This window comes from Euprymna scolopes, chromosome 4, assembly GCF_053919585.1.
Source record: "Euprymna scolopes isolate OS-2025 chromosome 4, ASM5391958v1, whole genome shotgun sequence".
NCBI lineage: Eukaryota > Metazoa > Mollusca > Cephalopoda > Sepiida > Sepiolidae > Euprymna > Euprymna scolopes.
Window position 1 is genome coordinate 176300457 of NC_136485.1, and position 26791 is coordinate 176327247.

A 26791-nucleotide genomic window follows, 5' to 3' on the forward strand; every position below is an offset into this window, starting at 1 on the left:
ATTGCTTTAATAATTAGGACAAACCTGATTTTGTGAAACCTGTAATGTCCGATGGTAAATTAAAGAAAAGAAAAATAAATGGTTCCTGCTTCTCTTTATATGCTAGCGATCTTGACAGCTAATATGCAAATGAGATGCTTCCAGTATAATTAAAAGGCCTGATTTTTCAGCAACTAGCTATCAATTTTGAATTTGGATGTTGGTGTAAGAAGTTTTGATAGCAGAATTTAGCAAATTTTTGACAGCACTATATCAAATTTGGAGTAGCTAGTTTTAGCAGAAGTGTGTCAAATTTAGACCAGCGAGTTTAGACAGCATTTTATCATATTTCGAGTAGCGAGTTTTGACCGTGGTGTATCGAATTTAGAGTAGTGAGTTTTGGCCAGCAGTGAGTCGAATTTGGAGCAGCAAGTTTTTACAGCATTGTGTCAAATTTAGAGTAGAGAGTTTTGAGTATCACTGTGGCAACTTCGAAGTAGCGAATTTTGAATAGCAGTGGGTTGAATTTGGAGTAGCGAGTTTTGGACAGCAGAGTGTTAAATTTGTAGTAGTAAGTTTTTACAGCATTGTGTCAAATTTAGAGTAGAGAGTTTTAAGCACCAATATGTCAAATTTGGAGTAGCGAGTTTTGACAGCAGTGTGTCAAATTTAGAGTAGCCAGTTTTAACCAGCAGTGTGTCAACGAGTTTTGAACAGTAGTTTGTCAAATTTTAATTAGCGGGGTTTGAACAAAGCAGTGTGACAAATTTAGAGTAGCGAGTTTTGAAAAGCAGTGTGTCAAATTTGGAGTTGTGTGTTTTGACAGAAGTGTCTCGAATTTGGTGTAGCGAGTTTTGAACAGCAGTATGTCAAATTTGCAGTAACGTGTTTTGACGGCGGTATGTCAAATTAAGAATAGCGAGTTTTGATAGAAGTATGTCGAATTTTGAGAAGTGAGTTTCGAGAACAGTGTGTAAAATATAGAGTGGCGAGTTTTGTCAGCAGTATGCCGAATTTGGAGTAATGACTGTCTCGAATTTTGAGTAGCGAGTTTTGAACAGTAGTGTGTTGAATTTGGAGTAATGAGTTTTAAAACGCAGTGTGTAAAATTTGTTCTAGCGAGCTTGAGACAGCAGTGTCTTAAATTTGGAGTAGAAAGTTTTGAACAGCAGTATGACAAATTAGGAGTAGTCTGTTTTGACAGCAGTGTCTCGAATATCATGTCGTGAGTTTTAAACAGCAGTGTGTCGAATTTTAAGAAGAGTTTTGAACAGCAATGTGCCGAATTTGAGTAACTGATTTTGCGAGCAGTGTCTCAAATTTGGAGTAGCAAGTTTAAAATGCAATGTCTCAAATTTTGATTAGGAGGTTTTGACAGCAATGTCTCGAATTTTGAGTAGCAGATTTAAACAGCAGTGTCTCAATTTTAGAGCAGCATGTTTTGAAGCAGTGTGTAGAATTTTAAGGAGAGAGTTTTAAACAGCAATGTGTCAGAGTAGTGAGTTTTGACAGCAGTACGTCAAATTAAGAATAGCGAATTTTGACAGAAGTATGTCAAATTTGGAGCAGTGAGTTTTAACAGCAGTGTCTCGAATTTAGAGTAGCGAGATTTGAACAGCAGTATGACAAATTAGGAGTAGTCTATTTTGACAGCAGTGTCTCAAATATCGTGTCACGAGTTTTAAACAGCAGTTTAAAGTAGTTTGGAGTAGTGACTTGTGACAGCAGTGTGTCGAATTTTAAGAAGAGAGTTTTGAACAACAGTGTGTCGAATTTGAGTAATGGGGTTTGCCAACAGTGTCTCGAATTTTGTGTAACGGGTTTTAGGAAGCAGGGGCTCAAATTTTGTTTAGTGAGTTTTAAACAGCAGTGTCCTGAATTTGGAATAGTGAGTTGTAGAGTTGAATGTAATAATCAAAGAAGAAAGCGCTTGCGCGTGTGTGTGGGTGTATTATGCGGTTATACAACTTACCTTCGGATGGGATCTGAGAGAAAGAGACATTAAAGATGGCAGGCATGGATTTATAAGGTGTAGTCTCGTGGAATCTCACGAGATCTCATCTTTCACTGCACACGTATGCAAATGGATTGGGGTCAGTTTTCTAATAAAATACCTGCTGACAGAGGTGGTCAGGAGAACATGTGCTGGAAGTTGAGAGAGAAAGTTGACAGTGACAAATTCTAGCTGAACTTTTGCTTATTGTATTTGTTTTATTTTGTTTTGCTGTTTACCAGCCCATTTAAATGCAAGCTATTTCAGCATAATGGGGGACAAGTTCAACCTTAAATTAATTCCAGAATTCGATGGCTCGACCCAGGTACTTGACTGGGTGGAGAAGGTGGAACTGCATTGCCTGTTGCCACACAAGTCCATCCACACACTGGTAGGTGCCCCACAAAGTTTACCACACAGGGAGAATACTGCTCGCCTCCTGAAGACATCGGGCACTTCAGGAACTGCAGTTCTGCACCTCCCTCGAACGTTCAGGCTTAAGACACAGATGCCATTCTCCAAACGTTCTGGATCCTTGCACGTCAAACCAAACTTAGCCAGTTTGGACCTTACATGTGATGATGACACAATGTCTTCATTCACATATATGTCATCAAGGTACGCCGATGTCCCATCTTTTATTGTTTCTTCCTGTGACAACATAGCATTAATGGCTGAGATGATGAAACAGCCGACGATCTATTGGTTTGCATGATGAAGAAGACCATTGCAAGGGTAAAGCAGGATGACCCCACCAAAGGAGACTGGTGCATGCAGGGAAACAAACTAAACATGTGGGTGGATGCGAGCTCTCTGGCAATTGGTGTGCTGTTGGAGAAGAATGGGGCTGCGATTGAGGACGCCTGCTGGTTGCGACCAGCGAATGACGCTGCTCATATCAACCTGGCAGAGCTTGATGCGGTGATAAAAGCTATCAACCTGGCACTCCAGTGGAAAGTCAGGAAATTACGCATACACACAGATTCACTATGTGTGTACCACTGGATATCAGACACATTGACAGGCAAGACCAGGGTGCACACTAAGGCAGCCAACGAGATGCTGATCAGACGGAGGTGGGTGACCGTAAAAAAGCTGGTAACAGAGTACAACCTGTCTGTGGATGCGGTACTGGTCACTTCAAATTGCAACCTTGCTGATAGGCTCACTCGGGTGCCACAGAGATAGTATGACACCATGAAGAAGAAAGCCGAGCCAGTACCATTATGGGCAGTTGTCCAATCCATCGGTGTCCAAAAGTGAAAGCGGTAATCAAGGAATACCAAACATGTCAGTCAATCGACCCCACCCTGGCCAGATGGCAGAAAGGTAAACTGGGAGTAGACGTGACTTGGAGCTGACTGGGTATGGACATAACCCACTATGGCAGCCAGTACTTCCTTGCCCTGATCGATTGTGGGCCGACAAGGTTCGTGATCTGGCACCCATTAATAAGACAGGATTCCTCCAGTGTCATCTGTGAATTGACACGGCCTTCTGGAGTGGGGAGTTCAGACGTTTTGTAGACAAGTGGGGGATCCAGCTCAGACACAGATGTGCATATGTACCGAGTGGCAACGGCATAGCGGAGCAGTGCCATCGAAGCGTGAAGAGGATCGTGGCAAGAAAACAATGCACGATCACAGAGGCGGTCTATAGATATAATGCAACATCAAAGGATGGCATGACTGCTGCAAACGTACCCACCAATGCAATCCATTGCTATTGAGTGTGCATCAAGGACATTGACGCCCGTCTGCCTGATCGGCAGGAAACCTGAGGGCCATATAAAGACTCCCAATAATCGATGCACCAACAGCTTTCAAAGAGGGCGAATCACTGGCATCATCAGTGAGCAAGCTGTGTTAGTCGATGGTACCCCATGCCATGTGAAGGATATCCAGCCTGCCCTAAATACGAGCCAGTTGGTGAGTAGCAGTAATGATGAATCATTCAACGATGACCTGTGGATCCGACCTATTCCCTGTGATGGTACAACTGCAAACCCTAACGTTGACGCAGATAGTTCCAGCACCCCTTCTGAGAGCTCTGATGAAGATGAAGAAGTCCGGCCTGATGGTATGACTGTACACCCTAACGCTGATGCCAATGGTTTTGACGCCTCTTCTGGAAGCTCCAATAAAGATGAAGTAGGAGTGCCCGCAACAAATGACTACGTCCACATATGTGGTCTGGAGACCAGAGGAGAGTGTAGAATTGAGTGTAATAATCAAAAAAGAAAATGCCTGCGTGTGTGTGTATTGTGTGGTTATACAACTTACCTTCGGATGCGATCTGAGAGAAAGAGAAATTAAAGGTGGCCGGGAGAACACATGCTGGAAGTTGACTTTTGCTGATTGTATTTATTTTATTTTGTTTTGCTGTTTATCAGCCCATTTAACTGCATGAGTTTTGATAGAAGTGTCTCGAATTTGGTGTAGTGAGTTTTAACCAGCAATATGCCAAATATTTGACAGCAGTACATCAAATTGAGAATAGCAAGTTTGGAGCAGCAGTATATAAAATTCAGAGTAGCGATTCTTTTATAAGTATGTCGAATTTGGAGTAGCGAGTTTTGAACAGCAGTATGCCAAATTTCGAGAAGCGAATTCTGACAGCAGTATGTCGAATTTAGAGTAAGGCGTTTAAGCAGAGTATCTCGAATTTAGATTAGTCAGATTTGACAGCAGTTTTTCGAATTTAGAATAGGGAGTTTTAGACAGCAGCGTCTCGAATTTAGAGTAGTGAGTTTTAAACAGCAGTACGTCAAATTTTGTGTAGCAAGTTTTCACAGCAGTATATCAAATTTGGAGTAGCAGGTAATGACAGCAGTGAATCGAATTTGAAGTAGCTAATTATAAACAACAGTGTAAAATTTTTTGTAGCGAAGTTTGGACAGCAGTGAGTTAAATTTGGCATAGAGAGTTTTAAACAGCAGTATGTAAAATATGACAATAAAAAAATATGTAGCGGGTTTTGACAGCAGATTTTTGAATTTTGAGTAAGTAGTTTCGAAAGTAGTATGTCGAATTGGAATTAGCGATTTTTGACGGCAGTATACCGAATTTTGGCTAACGGGTTTGTAACAGCAGTGTGTCGAATTCGAAGTACCGAGTTTAAACAGCAGTATGTCGAATTTAGGGGTTTCGAGTTTTAGAGAGATATGTGTCAAATTTAGAGTTGTGCGTTTTACAGCAGTGTGTCGAATTTGGAGCAACGAGAATTTGACAGCAGTATGTCGAATTTTACGAAGCAAACTTTGACAACAGTGTGTCAAATTTTAAGTAACGAGTTTCGAACAGCAGTCTGTCAAATTGTGAGTAGCGAGTTATGATAGCTGTATGTCGAATTTGGATAATCGAGCTAAGACAGCAGTGTGTCGAATTTAAACAGCAGTGCGGCAGAACTTTATCAAATTTAGTGTTGCGAGTTTTGAATAGCAGTGTGCCAAATATAAAGTAGCGAATTTAGGAAAAACCAAGGCAAATTTGGAGTAGCGGGTTTTGGACAGCAGTGTCAAAATTGGAACAGCGGGGTTTGACAACAATATGTTGAGTTTGGAGTAGCAAGTTCTGGACAGCAGTGTGTCAATTTTTACCCTAGAAATTGTAAGTTTGGAGCACAGCATAGTTAACAATCCATTTATGGAAGTGTGCAATAACACTTGATTATTTATCGACATATGACATTATTATTTATCAACATATGGCATTATAATTTATCGACATATGACATTATAATTTATCAACATATGGCGTTATAATTTATCAACATATGACATTAATATTTATCAACATATGAAATTATTATTTATCAACATATGACATTATTTACATTATTGACATATGACATTATAATTTATCGACATATGACATTATTATGTATTGACATATGACATTATTATTTATGGACATATGACATTATCATGTATTGACATGTGACATTATAATTTATCGACATATGACATTATTATTTATCAACATATGACATTATTATTTATCGACATATGACATTATTATGTATTGACATATGACATTATAATTTATCAACATATGACATTATAATTTATCGAGATATGACATTATAATTTATCGACATATGACATTAATATTTATCAATATATGACATTATTATTCATCGACATATTACATTAATATTTATCGACCTATGACATTATTATGTATCGACATATGGCATTATTATTTATCAACATATGACATAATTATTCATCGACATGTTACATTATTATTTATTGACATATAATATTATTATTTATTGACATAGACATTATTTTTATTGACATATGACGTTATTATTTATCAACATATGACATTATTATTTATCAACATATGACATTATTATTTATCAACATAAGACATCATTATTATATATCAACATATGACATTATTATTTATCGACTTATGACATTATTATTCATCGACATGTTACATTATTATTTATCAATATATAATATTATTATTCATCGACATATGACATAATTATTTATTGACATATGGCATTATTATTTATTGACAAAAGATATATTTATTTATCAACATATGCCATTATAATTTATCGACCTATGACATTATTATTTATCGACATATGACATTATTACTTATCGACATATGACATTATTATTTATCAAAATATGACATTTTTATTTATTTACATATGACATTATTTTTATTGACATATGACATCATTATTTATTGACATATGACATTATTATTTATCAACATATGATATTAATATTTATCAACATATGAAATTATTATTTATCAACACATGACATTATTAGTGTGCTTGAACAAACATGTAATATGACATTAATATTATCAGCATATGGTATTATTATTTATCAATATAGGACATTAATATTTATCAACATTTGACATTAATAGTTATCAACATATGACATTAATATTTATAAATATATGAAATTATTATTTATCAACATATGACATTAATATTTATCAACATAGGAAATTATTATTTATCAACATATGACATTAATATTTATCAACATATGAAATTATTATTTATCAATATATGACATTATTATTCATCAACATATGAAATTATTATTTATCAACATATGACATTATTAGTGTGCTTGAACAAACATGTAATATGACATTAATATTATCAGCATATGGCATTAATAATTATCAACATATGACATTAATATTTATCAACATATGACTTAATATTTATCAACATAGGAAATTATTATTTATCAACATAGGAAATTATTATTTATCAACATATGACATTAATATTTATCAACATATGACATTAATATTTATCAACATATGACATTATTAGTCGGCCTGAACAAACATGTGATAAAGGGATAATATCTTTCAAAAATCCCCGCCTCCAAAAAGAAGACATAACTTTCTCTGAACATTACCTTTTAGTAAGCATGTTGAATTTGATTCCTCCTCCTTAATTTTTAAACTAACCTATTTCTGGCTATGTCTTTATTTATCCCTCTTTCTCTCAAATCCATTGTTGTGGGAACATACACACCCTTATAATCACTAAGATGGACTTATCCATTAGCCATATAAGCAGCAAGTATAAACCGTTCAATGAGAGCTATCTGGATGTCATACAGAGACGACTCCCAACTGACTTACTTATCTTCCTGTATCACTAACCCTGTTCTGGATATAAATATTCTTCGTATTCTCACCAATCATTGTGTTTTCCTACTTTCACCTTTCCCGACTCTACTACAATTAATAATTTATGACAATATGTGGTGTCACGGAAAAACAGGGCATAATGCAGAAGTGACCATTTTCCCCCTCTCTTTTTAAATTCATTTTGAATATCTATCGGCCAGACACCCCCACACCACCCCATTGCTATCAAGACATGCGACAACCAAATATCCACGTGTCTACCCACAAAAGGAAGCGAGTTAGACACCCCATCGCCATCCCCCTTCCCACCGAGTGATTCGTCAAAAACACGTGCCAAGGTCACAACGAGAAATCATCCAGACACCCTCACCTCCACCCCAAAAACGAAGCAGCATGCGGGGGGGGGGGGAAGGAGGAGGAAGAGAAAAACCTGTTTTGGCGGGAGCGGCGTGGACGGAAAAAAGAGTTTAAAAAAAGAATCGAGTTGATCACATCGTCGAACAAATGTCGATAATAAAAATGCGACAGATACCAGCCAACATGATTCCCTTGATAAATTGGAAGTTCACTCAACTTAATCCTCATTTCTGGAGCCAAAAAGGGAACATAGGAAAACTATGAAAACACCTTAGCTTAGAGATCGGTATGGGACATATCCTCGAGTGGAAAGGATGCGTTGAACAGCAGCACCGCGACTTATGCAGCGAAATAGTGACTCTCTAAACTGAGCCTTATCCCAGGAGCCGAAAAGGGAATTCATCAGAATTACAAAATTACCTTGGTTCGAGATATGGGAAGGACACAGCCAAACGTCGCCGGTTGAGAAACAAGCAAGAAATAAATACGAGTGAAGACAAATGGACAAGCGAACTTCGAAGGATATCGACTTGCATGTCGGCAAAATGGGACTGCTTCACATTATAACATCAGAACATTGAATTTTGTTGGATACCTTATCATCGGTTGAATGCACGCCCTCACACTTAAGTACTATTCAATATCCCACCACCCCTTATCTCACATTGCGACTCTCTAAACTGATCCTTATCCCTGGAGCCGAAAAGGAAATTCATCAGAATTACAAAATTACCTTGGTTCGAGATATGGGAAGGACACAGCCGAACGTCCATGGTTGAGAAAACAAGTGAGAAAGGAATACGAGCGAAGACAAATGAACAAGCGAACTTTGAAGGATATCGACTCGCATGTCAGCAAAATGGAACTGCCTCATATTATAACATCAGAACATTGAATTTTGTCGGATACCTAATCATCGGTTGAATGCACGCCCTCACACTTAAGTACTATTCAATATCCCCCCCCCTTATCTCACAAATGTCGACTTGCTGAAATGAACTGTTTTCTGTTTTGAAAGATTTCTACTGCCTCATATAGCTCAACCATTTTCCATGCGAAAAAAAAAGAAAAGATAAAAAGATAAGGGAAGGAAAGAAAAGAGGCTATGTTCATTTGAACAGTTTTCTTTAGTGTTGCACCCCCCCCCCTTTGACCCGTTGGGCACTCTCTGCATGTTTCCTTATTATTTTCTTTTAATATTTTGTCATGATTATTGAATTTTTCACGCACAATAAATGACATGCATATAATATATAAACAACCATGTTGTTCCGTTATTCATTGCCTGGTATTTCGTCAAGCATGAATCTTATAAGGAAATTCCACAACAGAAGTATTGTCCAGAACTTTAGTAAGTGCTACTAAGTTGTGATAATTTTACAGCTGGTACGTACATCATTTTTTTTTTTTTTTTTTACGATATGTTTCGGGGATAAATTCCCTTTTGGGATTTTTCAACCAGGACGTATCGTCACAGTAGTTAGAAAGTCATTCTTAACATGGGAAGAGAGCTTTGTTAATTATTCTGTACTTTTACCTAAGAATTTAATAATAAATTAATAAATTTAGGAAACTGAAACTCTCATTGAAAGTTATATTATAGATAAAGTTCAATATCAGGAACTTAATCTGACAGAACTCTGTTTTCTTCTGACTTTGAATCACATACTCCTCTGGTTCACACACACATGCGTGTGCACACACGCACACACGCACACACGCACACACACACACACACAATGAAATTAAGAACGCGTTTCAGTTAAAATCAATTTAGTATTACATGTATGTTTCTTGCAGCATATTTACACATTTCAAACATGTTTTTTTTTCAGATTAATTGCGTAAGTCAAAATGGTTTCCCATTAAATAATAATAATAATGATAATAATAATAATAATAATAATAATAATAATAATAATAATAATAATAATAATGATAAAAAATCGCCTATACATAATTTTTTGGTACTTGTGTAGTTTAATCAAGATATAAAAAATGAAAATATTCAAAAAATATATTATACATGCCCGTTATGGAATGAAGTTCTCATAAAAAAATTCACTTCATTTGATCAAATAGTTTTTTATTTTTATTTATTTATTTATTTTTTGGACAGAGGAAAATCAAATTTTGATGAGATCGATCATATCCCGTCATCTTGTCTATTTTGTGGAGAAGGAGAGAGGCGACAATGGAGGTAACTCCAATCACCACTTAAAGTTTGTCAAAATTTGATGAGATTATTTTGAAACATGAGCAGAAAAAATACTTAGATAAATATTTTATTTATTTATTTATTTATTCACTTATTTTACAGGGTTTCTCTGTCCTTTTTTAAAATCCCTTTTACATTTTGTTAATTCCTGTTTTCGTTTAAAGGCATCCCCTCCTCGTCCACAAAATAAGCAAGATGGCGGGATACGATCGATTTCAGTAAAATTTGATTTTCCTCTAAAAAAAAAAACATAAAAAAAAATACTATTTGATCAAATTAAGTGAACATTTCTATGAGAACTTAATTTCATGACAAGTACGTACAATATAATTTTATTTCGGTAATTGTGTAGTTTAACGGCGTAAATTATTTGAAAGGCAAAAAATTATAAAAAATATTCATTTTTTATATAAAACACATTATTAAACCCTAAGGCTGAAATAAAACCAGCAAAAATTTCATTTTTATTTTTATTTATTTATTTATTTTACGCTCTTTTATGAACCGTTTCTGACCGCTATTTTTTTTTTTTTTTTTTTGTAATGAAAGAGTGTAAAAGGGGTTAAATTTAGCCTTAAAAAGGCCAATCTGTCCAACCTTAGAAAGGCCAAATTTTAAAAGCAATATGGCGGCCTTGAATGTCGTACATTTAGTCTAATAAAAATGATGAAAAAATAATAAAAATGAAATTTTTTCTGGTTTTATTTCAACCTTTGGGTTTAATGTCTTTTTTATAATTCTGTGTCTGTTTTTACACCGCTAAACTACACATTGCCTGAAAGTACTTCTTTTAAACTCCTCGGCCTAACGTTTACAGGGAATATGAACTGGAATAGATACATTGAGAGCATTTCCAAGGCTGCTGCAAGGAAGGTTGGCTCCCTCTACCGTGCTAGAAAACTACTTACGCCTGACAGTATCCTATACCTCTATAAGGCAACCATTCGCCCATGTATGGAGTACTGTTGTCACATCTGGGCTGGTGCATCTGCTGCTTGTCTCTCGCTCCTGGACAGGGTTCAAAAGAGAGTCGCCAACCTGATAGGTCCTGAACTGTCATCTAGGCTTCAGCCTCTGTCCCATCGACCTGTTCTACAAATACTTTAATGGTGAATGCTCTGACGAACTGCAAACACTTGTACCTCCCCGACGTAACTACCCCCGACAAACCCGACAAGCTACTAAGTCTCATCCCTTTACAGTAGAGATCCCTAGGTGCAAGAAAGCCTTTTACTCCAATAGTTTCTTCCCCAGAACTGCGGGTCTTTGGAACTCCCTTCCAGGATTCTGCTTTCCCAACTGCAATGGAGAAGTTCAAGTGTAATGTTAACAAACATCTTTCTACCCATCTCCCTTCATAATGACCCCGCTAATTAAGTCCCTAATAGTAGCCCCCTGCTTCAAAGTGGCACTGTGCCTTGTTTGGGGTGAAAATTGAATAATAAAAAAAAAAAAAAAAAAAACATTTACCTTCATTAACTATTACTAATTTTTTATTGCATTATATTTTTTTACTACTTCGAACTCATCATTTACTCAGCCATTAAGAATACCTAATCTTTTTTTTTTTTCCTGGTGAGGATGGGTTTCTCCCATTAACAAGACCTCCTGTCACATCACACATGTAAGTGAATATACTTTATTCCTTGAAGGGATATCAATTATCAGAACAGAGTTATTTCCCCAAAATTATGCCGTTGGAGTTACTTCCCTTAGAGGAAACATTCGTTTCGCTTTTTGGAGCCATGAGTTTGATTATTTTCCGATTTGTTTTTGTTTAACGTGATTAATTATTTATAGATTCGGCGGAAATTTCGCAGACGGAAAACCGATCATATATTGGAATCGGAGAAGAAATCATGTCTGACGGTGGAAGATACGATTTCTTGGACGAAATCGGCAATTGTTCGCACGGAGAGGCTCAAGCCACGTATCAGGTTTTGCTCCGGATTTGCACAAACGTCGTGACGCAGCCGAACGAGTTGAAATATCGTCGTCTTCGAATAAGCAGCAAAGTGATGCAGAACAAGATCTTGCCTGTTGATGGAGCCTTCAATTGTCTTTTAGCCATGGGATTCCAAGAGGTAAGAACAGAAAAAATAACGGTGCTTATGCACTTTTGTTACCAGTCTATTAAAAAAAAAAAAAAAAAATAGTATTTTTAAGTTAAATTCAAGTTTTACGATATTTTATTTTAGTAAATTGTCAAGTGAAAGTAGAGAATAGTTAGAAAACGCCCCCCCCCATGTTAAGAATGGCTTTCTAAATAATAACGTTATTATTTCAGCGCGGTAACAAAAGAGCATAAGTAGCAAAATAACAAGGAACCATCAAATAATCAGGTTATATCGGCGGTAAATTTCAACCTTTGGGTTTGTATTACTGTACACATAGATTCGAAAAAGTTGTCAAAAAACAAATATATAACAAATAAATGTTATCAAACGCAAGATACTTTTCTACCTAACTAGATATGTTTTTAGTGTTTTTATTTAATGTAACATGTTTATTCAGCTCGAAAAACATAGTGTTTACCGATGTATTGGAAAATTTAAAATGGCGCCCGACTCTCTCTTGAACACGGTAAGTTTGGGAAAATGAGTTAAAAATAAAAAAACTATACAAAATACTGTTAGAAACTCGCTCAATATATGAAGATATTCGTAAATAATAGCAAGGGTAGACTTGATTCCAAATATTTCTCATATATTTCCCATTTTTGGTTTTCATACATAAAATAAATTTCACAGTGTATAAAAATTATTTGATACTGGAGATATTCAGAATCGTACCCTATTTCCAGATGAGGGGAGATATAACATATGAGAAATATTTGGAATCAAGTCTCCTCTTGCTGTTATTTCAGATCATTTGAAACCATAACAGCAAGTTTTAGTCTCCCCTCAATCAAGGTCAGAGGTTTTGGGGAAATGTGTGTGTGTGTGTATATATATATATATATATATATATATATATATATATATATGTGAAATTGTAATGCTTGTCTATAAAACGTTAACAAGTTGTTAAAAAAATTTTCTTTTGATTTTGTTTAGGATGGAGAGTACTTGACTTTGCCGCAAAAAAGTCCCCTCGACGAATTGACTGCAATTAAGGATCAACTCCATAAGTTATTGGATGATAAACCAAGCAACGAAAACTATACAGCCAGCCATTCCACAGATGCATCAACAGAATCTGTTCATTTGCAGACATCACAACAAACACTGCCAGACATTAATTTTCCATCACTTTCCACAAATGAGAATTCTTCTCTGGTAAGCAAACCCTAACCCCATCCAAAGGTTTTTTTCTATACTTGTTACATTTATAGACTCATCTTTATATGATTAAGTTGAAGAGAAAATGCTGATAATATAACAGATATATACAAATGATATTTATCCAGTATTGTCCAAAACTTTTTTTTACTTCCATTTTTGTTTCGGGTGTTTTTTTTTTCACAAATTAAAGGGTCATTTCAAAAGTAAGCCCTCCTATTTTTTCAACTGAAAAATTTGAAGAGCTACAAAAGCAAGAGTGGTACCATTAAAACGAGTTATCTTTGTGCCCCAGGATTTATTTTTCTATATAATTACCACCATTTTCAATGTACTTTTGCTAGAAATTCAATGACATATCTCTGCCTCTGACACACGTTCATGACAGGAATTGCTTTCTTAGAGTCTAACAATGTCAATATCAGCAACAATGCAATTTGCAATCCCCTCTGATCCATTTGAATGGAATAAAAAATAGGAGGCATTACTTTTGGAATGCCCCTCACATATTTATTATTGTTAGGATAATTAATCAGAATTGTAAAAAAAATTAGAATTTTGGGGGAATTGGAAAATTTTATACCTATTTCCCTGATGCTAAAAACGATTTTTTTAATTTAATTTTTTTTGTCTTTGTTTGAAGCTTAAAAGTTGCTGGTACTAATGATAAAAATATTTATTGGTTTTAAACTACCTTTAGAACTTAAATTGATAGATCCCCCCCTCCACTCCAAGTATACTTTTATGTTTTCAAAAATATATGCACATTTTACACACAAGTATTTACATAAACCCGACCCACCCCCTCCCTCAAAGAAGAGACAGAAACATGGAGAGTACGGTTGTCATCACTAGTCCAGCAGTTGAACATTATGTCACTAAAACTCTGTGGATCTTGTTTGTTCAATATTGAAAAAATTAATTATAGAAAGAGGCTGCATCTGGATGAATCCATGATTGTAATTAGGTGGTAACAGGTGATAGTAGCCATTTTTTTTTTTTTTATGAATATCACTCCAGACAAGATATGAAGCCATTTGATGTAATGTGCTAAAAAATAAAATACTACTTCAACGTCAAAAACTAACCAACAATAAATGTTAGATGACACAGAAAATTGTAATTCTTCTTCCTTTGTCCGAAACATTATTTATGGAATGTAGGAACTAGTAAAACTTGAAACAGAAAGAAATCCTTATAAATCCACATATAATTTAAAAAAAATAATTGTTTGTTAGCAAAGTTTGCATCGCTCAAAAAATTATTTTCGTATTGAATGACAAAATCTGCATTTTGAATGTTTCCATCATCAACTGTGAATAACAGTTCAATGTGCATGATAGATTACAGAATTCACATCTGCAAGAATTGGCTATTAACTGATGCTTGGCAATCTATTGAATCATTTCAAAATTGTCAGTCAGCTTCATGGCAAATTGGAATATTGTTATTTTTTCAATCCGTATGAAGTCATTGTCATAAACATAATTTTCAAGACCTGCTGGAAACATTCTAATAATTCAGTGGCAATTTTGTTTCTAGGCAACTGTGTCTACACATTATCTCAATATTTACTCTGTTGTTTTCAAACGAATAACATCGATTTGTCAAAGTTTTGAGGGCTAAGTTCCTTCACTTAATATTAAATCCAAAACATTACATTTTTTTTTTTTGTTTTTTATGTTAAATCCTAGATGTTCTCATGTTTAAGCTTATCTTATTATATTTGAGGGGGGGGGTATACACAGAATTAAGGGAATGTTATTTTTGTTGTTGTTTTCCTTAAGAAAAGTGTGTTCTGTTGCCACTCGGATTTAGGGTTATTGGTATGATTAAGGAAGAGCTGTTTTTTATACTCTTCACCAACCCACATACGATATTTATTTCTTTTTAAAAAATAAACATCCTGAAGAGGGATGATGATTTTACATTAAATTTACATTGGCTGTTAGGCGATGCTTGGCAATCCATTGAATCATTTCAAAATTATCAGTCAGCTTCATGGCAAGTTGGAATATTGTTATTTTTTCAATCCGCATGAAATCATTGTCATAAGCATCATTTACAAGACTTGTTCCACACATTCAAAGAACTCAGCAGTCGTTTTTGTCATCATGTCTATATATTACCAGAACAACATAAGGAAAGCAGTAATTATGTGGTTGCCAAAAGTAAGCCCAACGTCCATTTTCTATTCTTCTAAAATTTACGTAGAATTGAAGCTATTATCTAATAGACATGTTGATTTCATTTTTAGTGTATGTGCTTTTTTTTTTTTTTTTTTTTTTGTGTTAGAAAATATAGTTTTCTCCTTTGTTTTTTTTTTGTTTTTTTTTTTTTGTTTTTTTTTTTTGTGTTAGAAAATATAGTTTTCTCTTTTGTTTTTTTTTTTTTTGTTTTTTTTTGTTTTTTTTTTTTGTGTTAGAAAATATAGTTTTCTCCTTTGTTCTTTCAGAATGAGAGTGTCTTCTATTCATCTCTTGTGTCCACAATTAAAAATGTTCGGCGATATGAGGATCCTGACCTTCTGCAAAAAGCCCGCCGCATCATTCCTGTCGATAAATTAAAGAAAAGTGCAAAACTCAAATTTGATATGCTGAAGAATTCTCAGGATGAAATTAACAATTTCGGCGTCGACGACTGTCTTCTCATCGGCTTGCTTGATTGGTACAAGAAAAGCTTTTTTAAATGGGTTGATAATCCAGCGTGTACGTTCTGTCAATGCGTCGAAGTTCAAAGGAAAGGAACGGATATTCCATTACCGGAAGAAGCAAGATGGCTGACGCAGAATGTTGAACTGTATTCCTGTACGTTATGTGACACAGTTATACGCTTTCCTCGTTACAACCACCCGGGAAAACTGCTGGAAACTCGTGAAGGACGATGTGGAGAGTGGGCCAACTGTTTCACGCTTTGCTGCCGAGCAATGGGATTTGAAGCTCGTTTCGTTGTAAGCTGGAAGGACCACGTGTGGACAGAGGTTTTTTCGACTTTCCAAGATCGATGGTTGCACTGTGACCCATGCGAAAACGTTTGTGATAAACCTTTACTTTATGAGCTTGGATGGGGAGTGAAGATTGATTATATAATTGCATTTTCTGTTGATGAGATCCAAGATGTGACATCACGATACACTTGTAAACCTGATGAGGTGAAACACAATCGGACCAAAGTACGAGAAACGTGGCTAATCGCTACCATGGAAAATCTTCGAACAATTTTGCAACAGAATCTATCTCCCGAGCGAAAAGATAAACTTTCTTTAAGACAGATGAAGGAACTGGTCGAAATGATGTCGCCAAAGTCTGCAGATTCTAAAGGACTGAGTGGAAGAACTACGGGTTCTTTGGCCTGGCGTCTCGGTCGAGGCGAGATTGAGAATCATGTTCCATATGTTTTTAAGCCGGATAATAAAGAAAAAGATGCAAAATCTCTTTGCGTCAATTACAGTTGCTCGAAGGATGTTTACATTCGACCGAATGCGCAGAATAAAGAGATGAAAGAATGGATGTCAGGGGCGTTCTCGGTGAATGATATCATCAGAAAAGAAGAACACGATTGGAAAATGGTTTACCTTGCAAGACAGGAAGGAACGGAAACGGCTTCAATTAGTTGGAAATTTGACGTTTCAGGTAAAAAATGTTCACTTTTTGCTTTGTTTTCTCATCTTTAAGTTTGTGATGTGACGGGGGTCGAGAGGGAGCACTTCATTATTTCATGCAGTATGCCTTTGGCCAGTCCTCATCCCTCTTCAGACAAGTTTAAGTTTTTTTTAGCTTTTTTTTTACAAAGGAGTCACTACTTATAAAGGCCTGGAGGCCACTCAAGGATAAAGGTTAATGAGTGTACAGTAGTCAATGGGACAATATCGTAAGTAGTGGAAATTTGGTAAATTGGATTATTTAAGGGGACCGCTCATCGAAACTTGTTCACGTTGGACTTGAAGACAACCATATTTTAGTCAGTTAGAAAGCAGGTGGACAGTTCTAAAAAAGAAGTTTTGTTTGTGGAATCTATGTTTAGGTTTAGGCATAGATAAAGATTGTTTAAAAAGATTTTAGTTTAAATCATTTTTTTTCCTTTTTCTGTGCATTGCATTTCTTTAGTGTATTATGGAATTTACTGGATTTGAACTTGGCATGCCTGGATCATTAATCAACGTCATTCTTTAGTTTTGGTAAGCAATCACCTAGAGATAGTCTCTCAATAAAAACGCTAATTCCCAGTTGAGAGGGGAAAACCAAGTAAAACATAGGAGAAAGTGATAGGAATGAAGTTTAAAGAAAGAAGGATAAATAAATACCTGGTCAGAGATTAGTTTATCAATTTTCTGTGTAAACATTGAGTATGTAAGAGGTTCAGTGGAATCTATCATTTAGACTAAAAGAAGTGTAAGACAACGAAGATGGATGAAAACTCAGATGTGGAGATGTAATGTAGTTCGGGAACCAACACGTATGCTCAGTCGCAAAGAAGACAAAGAATAGGAAAGAACATCAACTTGCTTCTTTTTTTTTTCTGTAACAACATTTATTTCCTCATTGTTACGTTACCGCTGTGATGTCCCTCACGTGATCGTCTTCTCAAGTGTCATCCACATCTCTAACATGATCTCAAACAGTATTCGCGTCTCTAATGTAATCTTCTTTTTTAAAGTCTTTATTTTCCCTACCAGTGACCACATGCATTTGCATACAGCTGTTTGTGTTTTGTTAGAGAGAAAGTACATTTAGATGGCAAGATTATCGATGTTGTCCAGAAGTTTTCTTAACTTGGTGATACCATTGGAGCATGGGAGCATGGGATGGAGCAGGTTCTAGTGTGAGTGCAGTAATCTGTCATTACTAACCAGCACAGCATTACCACTGTTGAAAAAGGGCAGAGTCTGTAAGGCATGTGTACACAGTGTGATGATGTATGGAAGTGAAATCTGGCCAGTGAGAATTATAACCTTTTGATTTTTGGAGTTTTACTTGAGTGTCACCACTTACCAAGGCCCGAAAGCTACTCGAGTATAAGGGGTAATTAATGTAAAGTGGTAGTATAGTCATCGTTAATGGTGAAAATTGGATAGAATTTGATTATTTATGGGGATGGCTCAACAAGAACTTGTTTACATTGGATTTGAAGGCCAGCAGAATCGTGTTTCACAAGCAGGCAGTTCTAGGCAAGACGCTTTATTCATGGAATCTACATTTAGATTTAGGCACAAATAGAGAGTAGGGGAAATCGTATATAATGGTTGTAACTAGTCGAGTAAACACTCGACTAGTTGTGGAATTTTGGCAAAAGGGGATCATAGATTGTTGATGGAGTTCAGTCAAGAGGCATAAATAAAGATAGGAAAGCCGGGCTTAACATGCCAGTAATCTTTTTTGGTTTTTCATCATTTTTTTTAAACTTACGACAATGTTGGGTGTATAAAAAAACTGATAACATCCATCTTCATCCTTTGTATTCCGTATTTTTCATTGTTTCCCTTTTTACTCTCCCTTATTTGAGTATACAACAAATTCTTTTCTTTTTTATGGAAATTTTCTGGACAAGGCATGAAGCCACTTGATGTTAAGAAGCTAAATAAAATTAAATAATACTTTAAGGTCAAAAACTAGCCAAGGAGAAGTGTTAAGAGATAGCTTTCAGACAAAAAAAAAATGGCAATTCTTTCTCCTTTTGTCAGAAACATGGCTCATGAAATGTGAAGACTAAAGGAAAAGTTCATATTTTGATTGACTTCATTCCTTTGTTAACACTGGTTTCACCAAATTTTTTATAGATTCACATACTTATAGGAGGGACCATGTGAAGCTTGCCAGCATCCACAGTGAGAATAGTGCTATGGAATTGATAGGATTTGAACTTGGCATGCCTGGATCATTAATCCACATCACTCTTTAGTCTTGATAAGCGATTACTTAAAGATGGTGTCTCAATAAATGCATCAATTCTCATCACTTTGCTGGATTGACGTCAGAAAGACAAGCTATAAAAATCTTGCCACAACTAAAAAAACAACATTATGTACTTTTAATATGGCATTAATTGGCTAGTTCTTAAAATAGCTTTATTTTTTACACGATAAAAAAAAAAAAAAAAAACGAAAGATGAAGATGAACCTGTTCTCGTTAGATCACCAAAGTTAAGCAATGTTCATCCTGACCAGATCCAGACGAGTGATCATTTGGGAATACTAGGTGCTACATGCATTCAGGTATTAAGATATGTGTAATACCTCAGGCAGATAAACACCCCTATCTTGCACAGTTTCAGATATCCTTTGGACAAGGTGTAGTACCTGTTAGCCTCCCTTTGATATTCTGGAAAGTTACTATACAGATGGAGTTCCACAGCTGTGCTGAAGGCAATGCATCAAGGAAAAGAGGCAGTGTTGGCTCTGTACAGCAATATTCTAATGCCACAAAACCTCTACTTTCAATTTGTCATGAGCTGGCACAGAAGTAGTAAGGCTTAGAAAACTGTCATGAAAATGTTCATGTTATGTGCAATCTGGTCTAACCAGGGATAGCAAAAAATAAAATAAAATTTAGTAAAATGTTGGCATGTTTGGAAGGTAATTTTTTAAAGCCGTCCAACACATGCCAGCATGTAAAATGGATGTTAAACTGAGGATGATGATGATCATCAGGTTATCACATTTTTCAGTGAGAAAAGTCACTGTGTTTTTATTTATTTTACACTTTTTCACTCCATATTGCCACTTGGAGCATAAAGTGTTATTAGAAGCCTCAACAATGACAAAGAAGGGAAGGAATTCTGCTACATGTCGGGTTAGTCAGAAGTATGTACATCATGAGGGCACAAGTTCTGTGAGTTCATCAGAACACATTCTATTAAAGGATGCAACATATATATTGACTGCAGTTGAAACATTGTGCAAATAACACTAGCTGTGAAGAGTAGTCCGAAAAATCCATATAATACAACTCGATAATTTTCATGTACACTAATATTTTCAACTCATGTTTTTCTGTCATTTTATTTTGAGCTGCCATCTTTTGTATGTCAATATAAATAAGCACAGAATTATCTCCCTTTGGCTGCCATTTTTTTTCAAGCTTACTAAATTATCATCCTACCACATGTGCATGTTTCATATAATTTTTTTAAAACTAAAACTTTGAATTTTATTTTATCTTTTTTCCAGACTGTCACATGACAATCAAACAGCTTGAGATATTTCCTAATAGCAATACATTTTCCACAGGAAAGATAATATGGGATGTCCATGGGGACATATGTGATACCTGCACTTTAGAAGGTAAGTCATAAATAGGGCTAGGACAACAGCATATTCTTTTCATTGTTTTGACTCTTGAGTGTGTATCTGTTGATATCTGATATGCTTTTATATAGTGATGTGGTTCTCGGTTGATTAATTGTGCCGGATATATACTCGAGAGTCAAAACAATAAGAATAATCTGTTGTCACAGCCCTGGTCATAAATTATAGAACTTAAAAAATGTAAGAACGAAAATAACACTGGCCAACACATCTTTTGGTGGCCAAGGTTTCTAAGCTGATTTAAACTAATTTGAGAGTGCTGATTCTGAAAATCATATTAATTTTTTCTCATCAGGTCAATATCATCAGATATTTGCTATTTTATACCATTTTTTTACCTTAAAATTAGGTGTTCTGCCTTCCCTTATCTCCGTTTAAGTTACTCTTAACTAAAAAGTGACTTTCTTCCTAATTTCTTTCTTCCGGTTGGTCTTTTCCATTTTTCAACCACTAGTGACGCAGCACACCTTTATCTGCTCCCATACCTGTCATCAACAGTATGTTTTACTCATTTCTAATGGACAATGTGTTTGTTTACTTTTTCATGCAACGTGACATTTCATGTTTCATTTCTTTACAAACTTATTCAGTCTTTTGATTTCTTTAATACCTTCATTTTCCTGCCCTTGTTTGTTATTGTTTTTACTTTCTCATACCTGTCATTTCTTTCTCTTTCAGTTTTTTCTTTTTCTCTTTAAATAAATGTACCTTTGGATTATGTACTAGGCCTCGGGTCATTATTTTTTAGTTTATCTATGAAGCATAGGTGTGTGTGTGACAACAGTAAATTAGGCATGTTTCTATATACATTCTAGCTTTATAATTACAAATGTAGGTTGTTATTGTGATGTATGTTAATTGATTATGACATCATAAACCTTCAAGTAAAAGTCAAATTTGCTAGACAATGAGGTATGTAGTTGGTAAGAAGTGGACACTGAGTAGTAAATAGGCCTACTGATTGTGGCATGTTTTTGTTGATTTCTGGGTCAAAGTAAAGTTTATTCTCTTAATGTTAGGAATTCAGTTATAAGTCAGACAGGAAATAATTAAGCTGCATTATTTTACTTTCATTGCAGATTTTTGGAGCAAAAATTAAACATGGCTACATAATTTCCTATGCAATGTTATTTAAACGATCCAAATGTGTTTGTTATATTTGTGCAGAATATACGTTGCAATCCAACAGGAAACTGATCAGTGAATTTATGAAGTGTGTTTATCGTGCTTACTTCAAAGTAATGCTGGATGATCACGATAAGGCATGGGCACCCCATATTGCATGCAAGCAATGTGTTGAGCATTTTTGATGGTGGACAAAAAAAGGATAGAAAGTCACTCTGCTTTGGTATTCCAATGGTCTGACGTGAACTGAAAAAACATTTTTATAACTGCTATTTCTGTGCAGTCAAAACGAAGGGAATTAATAGGAAGAACAGGAATTTGTTGGTTTATCCAAACCTCAAGTCTGCAATTAGGCCAATTTCACACTGCAATGAAATTCCTGTTTCGGTGATGAAAGGCATGCCTGAATTAGAATTGCCTCGTTCTGAAGAAGACCAAGCCTCTAGTTTGTCGACTGTCATTAATGAAGTCATTGTTTCAGATGTCGGTTTTCCTCCTTCTTCACTACTACAGCTTTTTTCTCAAAGAGAATTTAATGATCTTACTAGAGATTTCAACCTTTCCAAAGAATCTTCTTTTAGCTTCAAGACTCAAAAAAATCTATTTCAGCCTGGAACTCTCATAACCTATAGAAAATGCCATATTGAATTCTTGCCTTATTTTACGTGATAAAATGACGTGTATTTACAGCAACTTTATTTACCAAATGTTTCCTCGTTGGAAAACTGCAATGCTGATCCTAGATTATTACGATCGACATTTTCCCTTATTTGAGGCGCTTTCTACCCTGACTAACTCTGACTTCCAACTCATATCATCGACATATATACAAATTGGATGATCTACCTTCGTCGCATATTTTGTTCTAACCTTTTTTTTTTTTTTTACCAAGTTAACATTTTTGTTTGTGCTAGTTATGAAAACTAATATTCTTTTCAATATTTTTTACCAAGTTAACATTTTTGTTTGTGCTAGTTATGAAAACTTATATTCTTTTCAATATTTTTTACCAAGTTAACATTTTTGTTTGTGCTAGTTATGAAAACTAATATTCTTTTCAATATTTTTTACCAAGTTAACATTTTTGTTTGTGCTAGTTATGAAAACTAATATTCTTTTCAATATTTTTTACCAAGTTAACATTTTTGTTTGTGCTAGTTATGAAAACTAATATTCTTTTCAATATTTTTTACCAAGTTAACATTTTTGTTTGTGCTAGTTATGAAAACTAATATTCTTTTCAATATTTTTTACCAAGTTAACATTTTTGTTTGTGCTAGTTATGAAAACTAATATTCTTTTCAATATTTTTTACCAAGTTAACAGTTTTGTTTGTTATGAAAACTAATATTCTTTTCTGTTAAAACATTTTAATAATTTTATTTGTAAATATTTATTTCACTTTGATAACATTCTTTTTGACATTCTATTTTTAAAAATATTATCATCATCATAACAATAATTGTCGACCAGCGCACATTTCAGTGTTGCCCGGTTAATATCTAACATTATTTGTAAACTTAACAATTGTTGGTATTTGACACAAAATTCCAAAATTACTGGATTCGGCAATAAATAAGAAAAATATTGCTATTATTTCTACTGTGGAAATCGATTTTCTGGGCATTCGAACTAAGATTAAAGTGTAGTATATATGCTGTCTATTTTGAAGCTAGATTAACCAGAATGTGAAGATAAGAATGCTTTTGTTTTGGTTCTTCTTTGCTATTGTAGCGAAGTTCCAAAATTGAACTATTGAATTTCAAGTAACACAAATGCTATCTACTGAATTATCATGTCACAGTAATGAACATATCCAAAAATTATGAAAAACGATGAGGTAGAAAATTAATTATTAATGAAAATAGTTTATAAAGACAATTAGCAAAAATTGAGTTTTGCAAAAATAAAAACCCTAGAAAAATCATAATAAAAGGAAGGTAATGATTTTCTAAAAACTGAAAATCTTAGGCAAATTTAGCAAAACTTAATTTTTCACAAATTGTTTTCAAAAACTGTTTTCATTAATAATTTTTTACCGTATTGTTTTTCATAATTTTTGGATATTTTCATTACTTTGACATGACAATTAAGTAGATACCATTGCTTTCACTTGAAATGCAATATTTTATTTTTATGAATCTCACTACAACAATGAAGATTATTTTTTTCTGCAAAGATGATGCAATTTCATTGTAGGGTCTGCATTCACACTGGCAGTCCATAGAATAGAAATTGATCATAAACTATTACAAAATCTGTCAAGTCATGTAACATGTTTAAAATTTATTTTGAGGATTCAAACTAAATTCAAGTTAATAATATTTTTTTTTCTGTAACTAAAATTTTGTAAACGTTTCCTTTTTTCTTTTTATTTCTGTGTTCTTATTTTTTCACAGCTGGAGAAAAATCTGTGTTGGACAGAGTTAAAGGTTGCCGATGGATTATATTGACAGCAAAATTGAGCGGTGGAGAAGGAGATTGCGCTTGGCAACATACTCAGTTGTTCCGGCAAAAATTCCAAGAAACAGAATTCCCACTACAAATCGCAGTCTATTTAGAAAATGAATGACGAACATCAGTAGAAACAAAAGATGAAGAGAAGAATTATTTGAACTCTTTAACAAGTCTTTCACACGAACTTTCAACTTGTAGGAAAAAAGTGTGTGTTTATATTTATGTGTGTGTGTGTGTGTATGCCTGAGTGAGAAACTAGACATTTTAAAGTTTAAATAGACAAAAAAACAAATCTACTTAATCGAAGAAGTGAAATTACTAAAAACTGTAGATATAAAATAAATTTTATTTTGGATAGCTACTAAACAAAAGCATTATTATAAAACTTATGACTGAAGATTCATGGGATTTCTTTATAGAGAAAAACGAATAGCATTAAATATAAACACTTGCAACCGTAAGTAAAAAAGAAAAGTTTTTAAAATATATATTTTCTTATAAAAAGAGTCGTGGAATTTAAAATTTCACAGTTAGCCTGAAGAATTCTTTCAATAGAATTAATCACTTATTCTTATACTACTACTAAGCTCTACACAAACATTGATCGCTGTTGAAGTAAATACTGGATAAATGCAATAAATTATATGTAAATGACAACTAGATTAACGTGTACTTTCTCTCTGAAAAGAAAAAAAGGCACAAAAATAATAAATGAAAAATTCTAAATAAACAAAAAGCAACAAAATTTAAATTGTTATGACTGTTGACATGTCATAACTATTAATTCTTTGCAGAAGATTATGAAGAAGATGAATGTGTGTGTGTGTCATTATGATGAAGATGAGTGTGTGTGTGTCATTATGATGAATATGTATGTGTATGTGTGTAGCAGATGGATGACAGAAAACAGTGGAAAAAATGAGGATACTCGCAGTTCACTTGTATCAGACATTTATGAAGATTGTAATGCATCCTATTGTTAGAGAAAGCACGGAAGCCTGGGATCGCCAGGACACAATGATGTCATAATCCCGAGGGAAAGTTGACCGATATATTCATGGTTCCTGGATCAACCAGAATCACCAGAGAAATGCGTCATGATGACATCAATCACCAGTCAGAACAAAACCAGCCAAAAAAAATAAACAAAGGGCTGGGCAAAAGAAGGTTATGAGGTCATATTGACAATATAAAAGGACAAACGACATAGTCGAAGGCAGAAAGTCGGAGGCATGAAGAGCGACAGAGACACAGACTGAGAGAGATTTCTGCAACCCCATTCCACCTAACCCTTCTACTCTGATGTGTGACTGTCACTTGTGTTTTAATGAGAGTAAAATAAACAAAATTTGAAATCGTAAAAAGTGTATTCATTGAAAACGAAATTAACTTTTCGTTGATGCGACCGAGAAAATTGATAATCACAAACTCATATATGTAACACTATTTTTTAACTAAAAAAGAAATTAAGTTGAAGAACTACAAAAACGCGATTAATTCCATTAAAACCAACAACCTTTTATGCTCCAGAATTTATTTTTCTACATAGTCACCACCATTCTTAATGCACAGAAGAAAAAGTATTATTGCAAAGACAGGAGATACCTATTGACCTTAATCTTGAAAAGTCCAAGATTGTAAATAGAAGGGAAACAGTGAGCAGGAAGAGTGTTCCTCAACCTCGCAGTCTTTGGAATAAGAAGCTGTATTACAATGATGTATTAAAACTGGATTGATGGAGACCACTAGACCAACAAGTCAAATGATCTGGAACAAAAGAAGCAGGAACTACATGAGACAATACTGAAGAGCACTTACCATAATAGTGTTTATAAAAAAGAAAAAAGAAACTGAGACTAGTAGCATCACATATGTGAAAGAGAGGTTGCAGTGAAGATGAAAGGGTGGGTGCCAACTAAATTACAGATACATTTCTTCACTTTATCAAAAACCCTCAAATAGGGCAGAGACAGATATGGTTTAATTGCCCCCACGATGCAAGCATATGTTGCGGATTGGTTGGATTTAATCATGTGACTAGATAGTTGGGATTTGAAGTGATACAGACAGTTGCAGCTTAATGTTAGTGGAAGAAACATGTAAGTTAAGAGATGGAGAGAAACTTATAGATAAGGAAATGGATCCATAGATAAATAAAATCTACAGTGTGAGACATATTTAACATTCTTTTTTTATTATTATTATTTAAACATGTAAACAATGTAAACTTTTGTTTAAATTTTAAACAATGAATATCTTTTTTAATGATAAATAATAGTTGTAGAAATAAGTCTGTTATCTATGTTAATCGTCAAAAAAGTTTTTAAATTGTGTAAAGCACGCAGCTTTAGGGGGTGGGCACTCTTGTCCACTTTTGAATAATTCGTCATTGGTTTGAGGGAGATAACTTCATTTTACTAAGAG

At 34.5% G+C, this 26791-nt stretch overlaps 1 protein-coding gene across 1 annotated transcript; it reads left to right on the plus strand.

Moving 5' to 3' along the window:
* Positions 1-11894: 11894 nt before the first annotated feature.
* On the plus strand, positions 11895-25731 carry LOC145270326 (peptide-N(4)-(N-acetyl-beta-glucosaminyl)asparagine amidase-like). The gene is made up of 5 exons (XM_080125975.1): positions 11895-12285; positions 13258-13479; positions 15938-17114; positions 20648-20761; positions 24310-25731. The coding sequence occupies exons 1-5, from the start codon at positions 12061-12063 to the stop codon at positions 24480-24482; spliced, it is 1911 nt and encodes a 636-aa protein (XP_079982101.1). The 5' UTR covers positions 11895-12060; the 3' UTR covers positions 24483-25731.
* Positions 25732-26791: the final 1060 nt, after the last annotated feature.